The sequence below is a fragment of the Ranitomeya imitator genome, chromosome 4, assembly GCF_032444005.1.
Source record: "Ranitomeya imitator isolate aRanImi1 chromosome 4, aRanImi1.pri, whole genome shotgun sequence".
Classification (NCBI taxonomy): domain Eukaryota; kingdom Metazoa; phylum Chordata; class Amphibia; order Anura; family Dendrobatidae; genus Ranitomeya; species Ranitomeya imitator.
In genome coordinates, this window is record NC_091285.1 from 627,444,703 (window position 1) to 627,461,279 (window position 16,577).

General features: G+C 41.6%; 1 protein-coding gene across 1 annotated transcript in view; it reads right to left on the reverse strand.

The window, feature by feature from the left end:
* Nucleotides 1-9,090: 9,090 nt before the first annotated feature.
* IDO2 (indoleamine 2,3-dioxygenase 2) overlaps nt 9,091-16,577 on the reverse strand; it is a 67,705-nt gene continuing 60,218 nt past the window's right edge. The window contains exons 9-10 of the mRNA XM_069766677.1: nt 10,088-10,236; nt 9,091-9,850 (exon numbers count right to left, since the gene is read on the reverse strand). Coding sequence (XP_069622778.1) covers nt 9,486-9,850; nt 10,088-10,236 — 514 coding nt within the window. The 3' untranslated portion in view covers nt 9,091-9,485. The remainder of the gene's footprint in view (nt 9,851-10,087; nt 10,237-16,577) is intronic.

Consider the following 16,577-nt stretch of genomic DNA (forward strand, 5'->3'; position numbering starts at 1 on the left):
ATTCCTGTACTTAATGTCCTGAATTTTCTGAATCAGGCGTATCTTCAAGTTTTCCCGGAGGTGGAGGGAGGCGCATTCCTGGAGTGTGAGGCACAGGGCTGATGGGAGGTCCAGATATATAATTTCTTACTTATTTTTATGGTTGAATCCCTTCACATTGCACGTACAAAAGTAGCAGTCATCACTATGATTTTGCAATTCCCTTTAGACCACGGTTGTAGTTCTTCTGCAGAACAGTTGTACACTAAAGTAAAATACACTATTCTAACGAAGTCTACTGTATAATGTTCCTTCATTGTTTCTTCGCTACAAAGCAACCACAAATGTAACAAAAGTTGTCGGGTGAATTACGACAGTGAAGCGGGGCCGGGGCACACCACTTTGTGTTTGCTGTGGGCCGGAACAGACTTCTGATTGCCCTGCAACACCTGTACTAAATGGATGTCTGGGTGGGGTGTGTGGTGTGGTGGAGTATGCTCTCTTACTCACTCTTACTTCGAATCGGAAGCCTTTACCTTCCCTGTCCATGGGACTGATCCCAGATATAAACAAGGCAGAAGATCTTGGGTTCAGGTTCACAGGTCTGACTTCCTGTGCAAATCATTTACACATGGCTGCAGCATACAGATTAAGACAAAGTGTCTCTTTTTAGTTATGTTCCCTTGCTTTTGTGTCCCATCAGTCCTTGTCCCCGTACTATCCTAAGACCCACCATCTTCACCTCATTCTGCTACCTGGCTGAAATCTTCCTCATCAGGGAGACAGAGGCATGACTCTCTATACCTCTTCCAGACCTTAGGTCAAAGACTGTCCTGACATCCATAAAGATAAACAGTCACACTGAAAAAAATCATATTTTTAGTACAGAAAAAGATTTATTTCAATCACAAAAAAAGTGCAATAAATTCACCGCAGTCAGGTCAAATGGGGAAGGCAAAAATAACCTTTCGACCCTATCTGGGGTCTTTTTCAAACCTTGCTCATATGGAAGGTCATGAAGAGAAATTGTGCACAAATGGTACAAGAATCCCGTTAGGGGCTTGTGATACGCGTTGAGGTAGAGAGCTGCGGTGGAGTCTACCTCAACACGTATCACAGACGTGATCATTCTTCTTGGAAAATTATACTGAATGGACCCGTTTTCTTCTGCTGCAGCTTAGCTGCACTAGAACCTGCTAACTCTGCTCTGCTTAGTCTTGCTCTCTACTCCACCCAGAACTGGCACTTTTCCTTGAATTAGTCCTAGACTCTGACCAGACTGTGTCTGACTGAATGTAACCTGGAAAACATTTTCTACAAAACTTGGTCTAACCCCTCCCATACTATGGGCTAATTCCAACTCTATCAAGTATCAAATCCCTAGTTTAGGGCAAACTGTATCCCTATCAACTGTATGGTTCCCCTAGTGGACAAACCTCCCGCATTCCCAGGGACAGCCTTAGGCCGGCGTCCCACTTGCAACTGCAATGCGAGAAACTCGCACCTCGCGGCTGCATGTATTTCTATGAAGCTGAATGCTCCGGTCCAAACCGACGGCGGCAGTGCCCGGTATTGAGGTGCGAGTTTCTCGCATTGTACTTGAAAGTGGGATACCGGCCTTAGGCTGAGCCTGTAGGAGAACCAAACACACAACATCGGTCATAAGGATAAAATATAACACTACTTTTTTCACACTCATAACATATATAAAACTTCACACAATGTCCCTTTTGTTGACACAACATCTTCTTTATCAGAGCCACCCTCCTACAACAGCAACTTGTAGCCTTTTCGATCACGATGTTAGAAATAGGGATGGGCGAATCCGAATTGTAAAGTTTGGAACCGTACGACATTATAATTATACTTACCTGTCCAGCGACGCATCCGCTCATTAACTGCCGGCAGTATTCACTCCACTCGGCAGTCTTCAGCTTTCTCCGGCAGTGTTTGTGCAGAAGCCAAAGACTGCCAAGTGAAGTGAATACTGGCAGAAGGTAATGAGCAGCCCCAGAAGCAGATGTGGCCGGGAGACAGTGGGACGGGAGGACGCGTCACTGGACAAGTAAGTATAATTATAACGTTTATTATTAATTTTCTGCTTTTTTTTTACAGATCCCCCTACCCATCCCATATATGTAAAGTCTGAGTTCGGGGTTCTGACGCAAGTTCGTGTCCTCTCCGGCCACGAACTCGAACTTTACAAAAAACTCGGGCGAATCTGCCATTCCCGAACATCGGGTGGTTCGCCCATCACTAGTTAGAAACAGATTCTTAATCCACTACAACCACTAAATAGTGAAAGGAATTGTGGTAAGCGCACCACCACACTCTTATGAACTCTAACGTCTAAAACAAAATCTGCCTGTGCTCCCCAGAGCAACCAATCACTGTGCAGCTTTCAGTTCTTATACTACTGAGGTAAAATGAAAGTTATGTTTTGACTGGTTGCTATGGACTCCACCACACTGTCATGAACTGTGACTAAGAAAAATTCTGTCTTTATTGCCCATAACACCCAATTACTGAGCGGCTTTCATTTCTTATACTGCTGAGGTAAAATGAAAGATTTATTATGATTGGATATTATGGACATCACCACACTCTTTGGAAGCTGGGTTACGAAAATCTTCTCTGCCCACAGCAGCCAATCGCAGCACAGCGTCCATTAATTTCTAACCAATCTAATGACACCAAAATCATCCACCAAAGGTCACGCAAAGGGGTCAAAGTATGGTACAAGGTAAACCCTATGGAGTCAGTGTTTGTGAAAAAACTGGAGGTGATGGATTTTTTCGATATTTTTACGTCGTTCTGGGATCGAAAGTACAATTTTACTCTTGCAGAGTTGTTTATTCAGTAAGATTGAGAAAAGGCGACATAGAGGCAGAAAATCTTCCATTCTTCTAGACAAATTAATGGATGGAAATTACCGCTGGAATAAGAAGAGCCGTCGTGTGATGGCTGCTTACTGTGGAGAGTATAGATTTTGGGTTGAGGAGCAGTCATGTAATCCAGGTAGGGATATGAAATGGGACATAGACTGCAATCTGTACCAGACCGTCAGAATTATTCCCCTGATAACTTTGAAAAAGCTGCACCACCCAATACTTTCTGGATTTTGTGGATATTTCATAGTTTTTAAGGTTGAACGTAGATTTAAGTCCATCAAGTTAAATCTATAGCCTAACATGTTGATCCAGAGGAAGGCAAAGACCCCATGGAGCAGATGCCTTATATTAGAAGAGAAAGTCCTTCCTTTCTCCAAATATGGCTCCATGGGCCAGCGCCCCATTACAGAATCTATCGCCCATAACCTGTAATATTATGTCTTCCAAGAAAGGCATCCAAGCCCTCCTTGAATTATAGTAGGGAATCAACCATTACAACATCATGTGGAAGAGTTACATAGTCTCACTGCTCTTACAGGAAAGAATCTGTGATTATGATGATACTTTCTTCCCGCTAGACGTAGAGGATGCCCCCTTGTCCCCATCTCAGGCCTAGAGGTAAAAATATCATTAAAAATACCTCTGTACTGTCCCCTCATATATTTGAACATTGTAGTAAGATCACCCCTAAGCTTTTTTGTTTTTTTAACCCCAACTTTATTTACCTGTCTTGGTTTTGCAGTCCACCCATTCCCTTAGCTTGGTTGCTCTTCTCTGCACCCGCTTTAGAGATTTAATTTGTATGCATGTTTAATTTGTTTTAGATGTACACTATGTTTTTAATTTATGAAATTAAGTCCGGTGTAATTGTAATAATCTCTTTAGTAATCTTGGAACCTTTGAAAAATTAGGATAAATTATTCTGCACAACATCCAGAATGAGGAAACTCTAAGCACAGCCCGAAGCTACAAGACATTGTTGTGTCAATGAGACATGCCATTCATGGTTTCTGGAAAGACACACAAACATCAGTGCATGTCATGATCACTTCCACATGGTGACATTCGCTATAAACTGGCCATGGTGACCTGTGATGTACACAGATCTATTGGAAATTGCAATTATTTCTTCTAAACACCCCCGCTTATGGGAAGGAGACATTCCAACGCTCAACTATTATTAGCGCAAACACCTAAAAGTTTCCCAAAATCCGGAATTGACGTGGAAAGAAAACACAGTATCTCTCATAATCGCATGGGACAGAAATAGCTGAAATATATATAAACTACAAGCCTGAGAAATGATGTTGATATATAGAGGTGTAAACTATGGACGTGTATATACAACCTGTCAGGAGGGGACATGAAACGCCATTCCTAATCCAAAGTCGTCCAAACTATTGAATTCTGTGAAACGTCACCTCATAATGTCCCATAATAATATGGCACTGGGGCGACTAGATTAGAGGAATAAAACTGAAGGGCTTGTCTCAAGTCCATTTGGATGCCCCAATTTTGAAATTGAGCCAGCCTGGCGATCAGTTGATCACAATCCTTCTAAGGCCTCAACCACCTGAACATTTTCCCCACAATAACCACTACCGGGAAAATATTATTATTCGAATGAATGGCCAACCATGTAATTTGTTAACAGTTCATATCTGCCAGAGCACAGATGACTGATACTTATCAGCACTTCAGTCACAAAAAAGAGGTACTGAACATAGGATCCCTGTTTGAGAGTATCCAACAGCTGCAGGCTCGTGCTGCAGGGAACCATGTTGAGCAAGTGGCACTACAGTTTGTCATTTATTAAAGTTTGGTAATACTGCATTGTATGACCTCTTTACTTAGTATGTCTCAGGTGTCTTCCTGTAATCATCCATGTTGTGATTATTTAAATAATGATTGTTGTAAAGCAATTAATTGTCCCACAATATTTGAAACTTCAACAGCTTTGAGCATATTTGAAAGTTGAGATCTGTAACAGTCCCCAATACGACATAATGTAAAGAAGGAATTCCTCCAAGGGTCCTTTCCACCCATTAACATAAAAGATGCACTCAGTTTGGTATGGGCCTGATTGCTCAAGGGGCCCCATGATCTATCTCTATGGTATATATGCCTCCTTGTGCCTGTATATTACTCTGCAGACAATGTCACTACTGCATATGACACATCTAGAGTCTAAGCCAGTGTCATAATCGATGCCACATGACCTTGGCAGTCTTATTTTTTTTTTTTTTACACAATATCACCACACAATTTAATATTTATCCTGGGCCAAGTGATATTATATGGCTTCATGCTCAAAGCTGTTGAAGTGGAACAAAACGTTCAGCTCTTTATTAGAATATGCAAAAAGTTTATCATGCGAAACTCAAGTTATTTCTTTGTTATAATTGTACCAGTGAGACACCGTGGGAGAAGGCTGGGAACATTTTCTACATTGGGCCTCAGGCTACAGTCCAAATGCTCCTACTTCACAAACTGTGTGGTCAACAATGTCTTTATCATCTTACTCACTCATTCACAAATACTGTATTAGGGCCTAGGAGCTACCTTCATTTTGTATTTGAATACTTGCAAGAAATGGAAAATCTGTTTTTCTAGCGGGTGTAGTCCTACATTTGTAAGGTTAGAACTACAAAGTCACGACTTATTGTACCCCACTAGATTGAAAACTGCCTTCAAAACTGGTAAAAGAGCCCAAATGTTGCTCTTTGCAATGATCAACATAGGAGACAAAATCCAAAGATGGAGCTAAGACCTAGAGTTGATCACCTCACATTTGTATGTAGTAATGAGCCTTTCCGGGATAAGTAAAACATGGCTATTTTCTCCCACAAGCAGCACCCCGCCTGCCAATTATTGCAACCTAGCTCTATTGAAATCAATAGAAAATGAGAAAATAAATTTGCAGGACCCTGGTCCAGAGGCCATATCAGTACCCCGAGGTCACTGAAAAGGAGCCCTGTGAACTTCCTCCTACATACGGGAATCCCTGTGTCATAGAGAAAAATTAAAATCCTAAAGACAGCTCTGGAGAGGGGACATATCACCCTCTCATCGAACATAGTAACATAGTAACATAGTTAGTAAGGCCGAAAAAAGACATTTGTCCATCCAGTTCAGCCTATATTCCATCATAATAAATCCCCAGATCTACGTCCTTCTACAGAACCTAATAATTGTATGATACAATATTGTTCTGCTCCAGGAAGACATCCAGGCCTCTCTTGAACCCCTCGACTGAGTTCGCCATCACCACCTCCTCAGGCAAGCAATTCCAGATTCTCACTGCCCTAACAGTAAAGAATCCTCTTCTATGTTGGTGGAAAAACCTTCTCTCCTCCAGACGCAAAGAATGCCCCCTTGTAGCCGTCACCTTCCTTGGTATAAACAGATCCTCAGCGAGATATTTGTATTGTCCCCTTATATACTTATACATGGTTATTAGATCGCCCCTCAGTCGTCTTTTTTCTAGACTAAATAATCCTAATTTCGCTAATCTATCCCGGTATTGTAGTTCTCCCATCCCCTTTATTAATTTTGTTGCCCTCCTTTGTACTCTCTCTAGTTCCATTATATCCTTCCTGAGCACCGGTGCCCAAAACTGGACACAGTACTCCATGTGCGGTCTAACTAGGGATTTGTACAGAGGCAGTATAATGCTCTCATCATGTGTATCCAGACCTCTTTTAATGCACCCCATGATCCTGTTTGCATACATATGGGATTAATTAATAACACTTCAACCTTTACTGAAGTAGGACTTCACATTGAACATATGGGATTAACTATAGCTGGGGAAAAATAAACTAATTATAACTAGGGAAGTGAGAAAGAGAGCTAACGCTTCAACCCCCCATTAAAGTAGGGGTCTCCTGCAGTGTCCAGGTAATTACAGCAGAGAAATGCTTTGAGAAAAAGACAGCAATACTGGGATTTGTTTAATCAGAGTCGTGAAGTACCTTTCCCAAGGATAGAGCTTCCCCTGATCAAAGCATCTTCTTAGATGTTTTAGAGCCAGTAGTCAGTGTCATGCCCTCAGCTACAGGTCCGGTCTCCGCTGCAAAGGGAGACCGGCACCTTTCAAGCAGCTCCTCTGGTACTACTCACCCTGTCTGTGGCTCCAGACGATCAGCGGCTCCTTTCTCTGCTAAGAACCTGCATCCTCTTGGCAGGTCTCCTGGAAATGCTCTTAGGAGGCGCGCCCCGCTTCCTGCACATACGTAAAACAGCAGAGCACCTGTTCTCTATTAAGGCTCTCTGTGCTATGATGCTCTGTGCATAAAAGGCATCCTCCCATTATGGGAGGTGCCTGGGCAATGTGTTCATTCTGTTGTTTGTGGCCTTCTGCTCAGGCCACGCTCTGCTGTGCTCTGCTCTGCAAAGTGTAGTTTATTACTTTCGGTTTTCTAATTCCTCTGTCTCCTCAGAATACTCCGCTGGCAGTTGCCTTTTCTGGATCCTTCTGGACTCTCCGGTTTCCACTCCAGGCTGACTAAGCTGCTCCTCACGGAACCATCCAGATATTGCTGCAGGCTGGATCAGCCTTTCCGAAACTGCACAGAGCTTCCAGGATTCTCTTCACTGACAGAGCCTGAATTCCACCGTCTTGTTAATACGGTCTGTACGGGTCGTCCCTCTGGTCCGGGTACTGCGGCATTTAGGCCATCTGGTGTTGTGACGGGGGAATCCCTGTATAGGGGTACACCTTGCCCGGTGCTCCACTATGTGGTTCAGTGTTTTGGTCCAGAGGGTTCTTCTCTCAGGCACTTCTTTCTGTTTGTTAAAGATTCATTTAAATAAATACCTTTGCTTTTTGGAAGCACATTCTCCTGTCTCTTGTGTACCGGGTATACAGCTACCACTGCTCCATCAGTGGTCTAGTGAGTCCACTATATTTCCCCACGCCTTGTGGGCATTACAGTCAGTGGTGAAAATTGGAGTTTTGCATCGATACGATCTGTATGGGAGATATATTTTTGGCATTGTAGCAAAGAGATGGACATAATGTATCCACTCACATCATGGTAAGGCTAGCAGAAGCCCTCAAACTTAACATGGATAGTGCTATCTATGTTAGGTTTCATTTCTATAGACAGGTAAAATTATGATAAGAAACATAACAACAATATCTATCGCCTGGGACTTCCAGGAGAAAAAATATCCTGTAAGTTGGGGATCTCATAAAATACTAAAGAGCCTAGCCCATCCCACAACCAGCCCCCACATGAGCTCATCAAGGGGAGGTATGTGGGCATAGCCTTGAGCTAATAAAAATGATAGTTTGGGTCTCTGTCTTTGCTCATTCTGGAAGACATACATTTACTGTGAGTGTTCCATTTTCCCAATCGGAGTGCTTCCCTCCATTAAGCTCTGAGCTATTTCCATGACATTAGGTTTAATTATTTTCTTTAGTTATTCCTTTTTATTTCATGCAATTGTATATATCACATTGTTTTTTTCTCATTTTCTACCATCTTTTTATATATATTTTTATAAACACTGCCTACTTTTCTGGAATAAATATATAAAGTTTAATAGCTCTGTTCCTCTTGCTCTGTAAACCGCACCCCTGAAGTCATACAATACATGTAATGGGTGTCCAATAGGCCTTTATAAACGATTGGTGCTGTCAGCTAGTAGTGGCTCTTGTTTTTTTTGCTATTGTAGCTGTCAGTGACCGTAACAGGATATATATATACTTCATGCATTGAAGCCGGAGGTGTATGTATCATATGGTCGCTGTGAGTTCCCCAATAACTGTCCTAGTCATGGAAGCAGCCACGGAATTGTCCATCACTCGTCAGTCAATTGTGTAGTTGCCCTTACAATTATAGACAATGGCGTAGCATTCCCATGACAAACTGCTGGCAGCGGTGGGATATGTGTGACCCCCGGCTGTTATCCTTGACACCCTGGAACGCTCTTCTTATTTGTAGCCCTGGTATTATGTAATCATTATGGTATGACGCACACACGATGTCGTTTCCGGTCAAATACAGAATTTTAATGTGGCTGCTGGGCCAGTGTCCTACAATCTATCCACTCAGCTCTACTGCCATTCATCATTAGCCTCCAACCAATATGGAGTTCTTGGTTTACAGGTTCACCATACATGACCTTCATTGCCTGTTGGTCTTTACATATGCTCTATGTACGGTATCTCGACACATAAAAATGCAAATGGTAAAAAAGGAAACAAACAAAATCCAGAAAGAAAAGAGAAATGTCAATTTAATATATTACAAGTATTATACTAAAAGACTGATAATTTAAAGGTTATTGTGTATGGGAGTTTTTCATTGGACAACTAATATGGATGTTTGTAGCGCTCGATCTATAGAGATGACGAACACTTGTTGCAAAAAAAAAGACGTTCCTCTTGGAACAGGTAGGAGACTCAAGACCATGGTGCACCATTAAAACTGTAAAACCCTGGTCTCCTAGTAAGTAAACACCCTGACGGTGGAGTTCTAATCATGATCCAATCTAGTTAGAGAGCAGTTATCCTTTAATGTTTCTAGATATTGTGAGATGTCTGAAAAACAGATCCTTCATGGTTTGAGTACCTCCAAAAGAAGAGAATTATAGAGGAGAACTGCATCAATGGTCCCCTGGATTACTGTGCCTCAGCTGTCCCTCCTTGCAGGTGTCACGAACACTCTTTAAAAAGGTCATAGCTTGTGACCCACCAGTACCCTTCTCCTGCTGGTCTTGCCCTTGATTATCCTTCTCATTCTTCTTCATCCTGGCCCGGACACCAGCTGCATTCACATATTTAGAGACAATGCGGATATGCAGGGAGCGGTGCTCTGTGAGTGCAGAGATACACTGATTGAAAGTTGACAGGAGAGTTGGATCTTCAGATCTGATTATGAACTCGGACAAGTTCGGGGCCTCTCGAACCCAATTAATAAAATTATTGTGGGCAGGAGGCATATAACTTCGCATCTTGATGAGAAAATCAGCTGCAGGAGAAGAAGAACACAAGACGATAGTGACCAGCACGAGCACAGTATGTTGCCCACTACTTTATTAATAAGAATGTTTTTTCAATTTTTTTAAAGTGCCCGTCTACTTTGCCCAAATTTGAAGTTAAGAGAAAAATAATCAATGATGCATTCAAGGCAATAAGTGCCCTTCCTAATGTCTAATCCTAAAACATTAGCCTCCAACGCAGATGTTATGCCTGTCCTATTACTTACCACTTTGAGGTTGGTGCTGAATTCCCAAAAGTTCATCAAAGGCATGGTACACCGAGCTCTGAGCAGCACTTCCCCCTGAGAAATAGAGAGGTTCGTCTGATACACCTTCATAGAGCAGACCCTCCTGCATGTTCGGGTTATCCTTCCAGCTGCAAGTAAATGCAAAATATAAACCCAATGTCATAAATCCCATTGACTTGAAGAACTGAGTTAAAACTGAGCTGCCATCAGAAGGATGATGAGGAGACAGAAATCCAAGTACGCGTTTCAAAGTTTCAAACTTCTTCATCAGGACAAACCACAGTGGTGAAGACGTTTGATAATTCGAAACGCGTTGACTAATAAACCAGATACTTGGTTCCTGTCTCCTCATCGACCTTCTGATGGCAGCTCAGTTTAAACCCATTTGATTCCAGTTTTTCATGTTTCCAACACTGTAGGTCTATAGCAGCCTATACTTTTTAAGTAGTCGTGAGCACACAACCTGATCAGGTGAGCACAATTGCCCACATTTTCCCTACTTAATATTCGGATAAGACCCCATTGCACTTTTTGTCCCTCCAGTTTTTTCCACTATAAATCCGTTTTAAAAATAAATCCCGTTTAAAAATATTACATGTCCACAATATGGCACACTGACATAATTGGAGAATTGGAACTTTTTTTTCTCTGTATCACCTTACCCTTATTCTTAACTCTAATACTACTGGAAATCTGGAATTTCCCAATTACCTCTTGCTTTTCATGGAATTTTAATGGGCTGAAGAAGTCAAAGTGAAGGAACACAAGTGCTTCAATCAAATCCCAAAGAAATGCTCTGTGCCAACTTTACTTATTAAAGTGTTATTGGGATAAAAAAATATATATATAGAAAAACGAAAACATTGCAGAAAAAATGAAACTATCAAAAGTGCAAGAATATTACAATTACAAAAATATTACTTTTTATAGTTTTACTAATAGATGGTTGCTTTTTGGCCTTTAAAATAATGTGGTAGAGGATGGCCCCTTTAAAAAAAATTTATAAGGTTTCCATATATTTAACTTACAGAATTATCTATATCCCCACCCTGGTCTTTGCATACTTAGACTATGTTCACATTTTCATTTGTATTTCAGTTACAGGACTAATTAGCTTTAATTTTTCTTTTCTAAAATTTCATTTTTCTTTTCTAAATTTTTAGTTTCCTTTCCTAAAATGTCTTCAGATAGCATCTGCTTTTCATATTTTGGCTGGATAAGAAAAGTTGGTCTGGGCAATTGTTTTCTTAACTGACCAAAAAAAGATAGCCTACAAAATGGACACTTTTGTTTTTATTTAAATTGATAATTTAGAGAAAATGGATCATAATGGACATCCACTAGTCTTTCTGTGTAACGGATAAAATTTTAAGCACTGCACGTAGAACAAAAGAGGTAGTCAGAGACAGTAATAATAGACAAAGAAACTGGATGGAAGCAAATAAAAAAACTCATACCAAAATTTTCTTTTTTAACGGATGTGTTTAAAAACAGAAATGTTGGTTTGCGTTTACATCTATATTTGTTTCTTTCTATTTTTATATTCAGCTGGATCCCTTACAAATGGATCTCAAATGCTGGTATGAACAGAGTCCGATTCACATCAGTAACAGTCGTAGAAATGACATTGTTATGGACAGAATACCTCAGCTGCAGCCATTATTGGCGAAACTGAAGGACAAAATAAGAGGATGGACATTGGCAATAAGAAGCTGGAGTAAAGTTAAGGTATGTATATTTGAATTTTTGAATTTTTTTGTGCCCAAATTGTTTTTAAATATCCACAACAACCTCCTCCCTTCAAATTTGAAGCTGAGCAAATTATTGCTTTAGGCCGGAGTCACCCTTGCAGCGGCTATGCGAGAAACTTGCGCAAGTCCACTGCCTCAAAACCCGGCACTGCCGCCAGCGGTTCGGACCAGAGTGCTCAGCTGCATAGAACTACATGCAGACGCACACTCCGGTCCCGAGTATCGACGGTAGTGCCTGGTATTGAGGCGAGAGACTCGTGCGAGTTTCTCGCATTGCAGTTGCAAGTGTGACCCCGGCCTTAGCAATGTGTTTAGGAGTGAAACCATGGAATTCCCATCTCAGCTGACATTATCGATCAATTTTTTTAGGTGAAAAACCCCCTTAAAGGGAATCTGTCACCTGAATTTGGCGGGACCGGTTGCCTTGCGCAGGTGTGTACTATGGAGGACATAGAATGAACTTCAATCCAATATTGCGGCCAGCATGCAGCCAGCGGGTAAGGAAAGGGTGAATCAAACACCCAAAAACTCCACCCATATGACCGAAAACCGGTCCCGCCAAATTCAGGTGACAGGTTCCCTTTAACTACAGCTCACAGCATTGAATAAAATCATCCTAAATTCCTTTTAATTGTTATCTGTGCTCATTTGACCTGTGTCTGATAAACTTCCCAATATATACACATGTTGAACTCTGATGATTGTTCAATATCGTATGGACCTGACTACTAAGAAAACAAAATATGCCAAGCTAAAGTGAAAAAAAATAAAACAGAACCATTCTAGGAAATAGAAACAATGGTGAACAATTGCTCTAATAATCACAGAGTGGACTTTAATGGGGCTTGGTGTTCATTTATGGCCTTCTACATACCACTAGAGTTTCTTCGGAGGTTACATATTTTTAGGTCCCCTGGGAATATTTAGGAAGTTTCTAAAGATAATATTTTCCGGGGAGCTTGGGAATTAGAGGACTTAGCTAAAAATATTTTCATAAACAAAAGTCATTAAATTGAAGCCATGGGCAAAGAGGTTGGAAAGAGCAACAGAAAGGGAATGGGGTCGGATAATAAAGGGATAAAGCCATGTTAGAACGAGGATCAGATCCATCTTGGACAGGTACCTAGTAACTTATGAAGCTCAGTTAGAGTTAAATATTACAATCCATTTTTACCCCTCCTTTACACTCAGTCCAGTAGCTCTTCAAGGGGTTTTCCATTGTCAGGTCGGGGGCTCAATCTCAATGTTGTCATGTTGACAGCGTGCATGACCACTGTAGCTAATCGCTGAGCTTAGCAGCTCCAGCCGTCGATCTCACCCCAACCGCGGAGCTCAGTGATTAGGTACAGCACAGCAGTGTGGCACATTGTCGATGTGATGTCACCACTCCAGCCAAAACATCGAGATGTGTTGGCGACAGGAAGCTGGCGCTTCACTCTAGAAGGGTGAGAACCTGCTGTGTTTGTTATTTTAAGTAATTTGGAGCATTTAGGGTTCACTTTCTTAAAATCAAGACCTTACTAATCTGACACTTTCTGCTTGCTATGGACATAATGCTTGACAACCCCATATAAACAGCTATGTCTATTGTAAATGTGTTTCCTCAGTGACCAGTCTGCCTGACGTAATTAGATTGGCACTGTGGAGGTGTAGGAATATAAATTTGGTAATGATAATGCCTAACTATTGACCGCTATTAATCTGATTTTTCTTGCAACTAATTTAGTTGTAAACCATATCTTATTACAGTTCTTAGAAAACTCTACTAATCAACTACATTACTTATATATATTGTGTCAAGGTCACTCACAATGTAAGTAAGGGGAGCTATCTCTTCACTGGCTTCCATTCCCTCAGCGTGTCCTGATCAAATTACTAATGCTGACCTACAAAGCCATCCATAACCTTTCTCCTCCATATATCTCTGAACTAATCTCCCGATATCTTCCCTCACGTAATCTCCGGTTCTCCCAAGACCTCCTTCTCACCTCCACACTTATTTGCTCCTCACCCAAGCGCCTCCAAGACTTCTCCCGAATATCCCCCATCCTCTGGAATTCTTTGCCCCAACACATCCGACTATCAACCACATTCGGATCCTTCAGACGGAACCTGAAAACCCATCTCTTCAGGAAAGCCTACAGCCTGCACTGACACCGCTGCCGCCTCACCACTACCGGAGCTACCCCCTCACCAACATCAGAGCTCCTACAACCCTCAACCTACTGTCTCCTTCCCCACAATCCTGTAGAATGTAAGCCCGCAAGGGCAGGGTCGTCATCCCTCTGTATCAGTCCGTCATTGTTAGTTTGTTTACTGTAAGTGATATCTGTAATTTGTATGTAACCCCTTCTCATGTACAGCACCATGGAATCAATGGTGCTATATAAATAAATAATAATAATAATATATATCATGAAGATTGCTATGTTCCATGATGTGAAACCAAGACATTTCTCTCCAGCATGTTCTGTGCTAAGAGGGGTTAATCAACCATGACAGGGTTGGTTTTTTTTGTGAGTAGCTTTAAGAGATGGACTGGGTGGGTTACCCACCAAATCTTCACCTCAAGGTTGTAATCCGCAAGTTTAATGTCCTGCCACTGAGTTTTTTTCTCTGTCTGTAGGTTTGGAGGAAGGGAAGTCTCCAGTCTGGAGCTCCAGTGGGAGCTGAAGTTTGTTGCACCCTGAGCGGGCGAATCTCGCAGGTATATGGACTGTGCTATAAGTTATCTTTTGTTTTGCCGTTATGCCAGAAAGGCAAAGTTTAATTGGTTAAATCCTGCACTGGTTTAAATCAGTAGAAGAAACGTTCCTGTGTCTAACTCCGAGAGCAGCCGAGTGAGCCAATCCACCACAATATATTATTTAACATTGTTAGTAGGACCGACCTGTATCATCCTTGTCATTACTAAAGGGGGCAGGTGATCTAGAGCATGAACCCCAAACCCATAATTAACCCCTTCCCGACATGCGCCGTACTAGTACTGCTCTGAGGGAACTGAGTTCCCGCAAACCGCAGTACTAGCACGGAGGCACGATCGTGCGGTCTCACAGTGAGCACCGCGGCGATCGCGTGCGGGTGTCAGTTGTATGTGACAGCTGACACCCGGCAGCAATGCCCGCGATCGGCGCTAGCACCGATCGTGGGCATTTAATCCCTCTGATGCCGCTGTCAGTAGTGACAGCGATATAGAGGGGCATCGCGCACGGACGGGGGCTCCCTGCGCTCTCCCACGGGAACAAGTCAATGCGAACGCGTTGTTCCGGGGTTCTGGAAAAAGTCCCCAGATCCAAAATGGCCGCGGGGCTCCTTCTGGGTCCTTCACTGAGGTGGCTTGCCAGCGCCTGCTCAGAGAAGGCGCCGGAAAGTCTCCTGCACTGCCTGTCAGATCGCTGATCTGACACAGTGCTATACAAAGTGTCAGATCAGCGATCTAATGAAATATAGTGATGTCCCACCCTGGGACAATGTTATAAAGTAAAAATAAAATAAATCCGCAAAGAAAGAAAAAAAAAAAATATTTTCCAATAAATCCATTTATTTATGTAAATAAAAAAAAAATAAAAGTACACATATTTGGTATCGCCGCGTCCGTAACGACCCGCTCTATAAAACTATCCCACTAGTTAACACCTTCAGTGAATACCGCAAAAAAATAAATAAAAAACAAAGCAAAAAACAAATTCTTTATAATCATAGTGCCGAACAAAAGTGGAATAAAATGTGATCAAAAAGACGGATATAAATAACCATGGTACTGCTGAAAACGTCATTTTGTCCCGCAAAAAAAAAGCTGCCATACAGCATCATCAGCAGAAAAATAAAAAAGTTATAGCTCTCAGAACAAAGTGATGCAAAAACAATTATTTTGTATATAAAATAGTTTTTATTGTGTAAAAGCGCCAAAACATAAAAAATTATATAAATGAGGTATCACTGTAATTGTACTAACCCAAAGAACAAAACAGCTTTATCAATTTTACCACACGTGGAACGGTATAAAAGAAATTCAGGAATTGCTGGTTTTTGTTCATTCTGCCTCCCAAAAATCGGAATAAAAAGCGATCAAAAAATGTCATGTGCCTGAGAATGGTACCAATAAAAACGTCAACTCGTCCCGCAAAAAAGAAGACCTCACATGACTCTGGGGGCCAAAATATGGATAAATTATAGCTCTCAAAATATGGTGATGCAAAAACTATTTTTTGCAATAAAAAGCGTCTTTTAGTGTGTGACGGCTGCCAATCAAAAAAAAAAAACCGCTATAAAAGTAAATCAAACCCCCCTTCATCACCCCCTTAATTAAGAAAGAATAATAATTTTTTTTAAAATGTATTTATTTCCATTTTTCCATTAGGGTTAGGGTTGGGGCTAAAGATAGGGTTAGGGTTGGGGCTAAAGTTAGGGTTAGGGTTGGGGCTAAAGTTAGGTTTTGGATTACATTTACGGTTGGAATAAATGTGGTTAGGGTTATGGTTGGGATTAGGGTTAGGGGTGTGTTTTGGTTAGGGTTTCAGTTAGAATTGGGGGGTTTCCACTATTTAGGCACATCAGGGGCTCTCAAAACGCGACATGGCGTCAGATCTCAATTCCAGCCAATTCTGCGTTGAAAAAGTAAAACAGTGCTCCTTCCCTTCCAAGTTCTCCCGTGCGCCCAAACAGGGGTTTACCCCAACATATGGGGTATCAGCATACTCAAGACAAATTGGAAAACA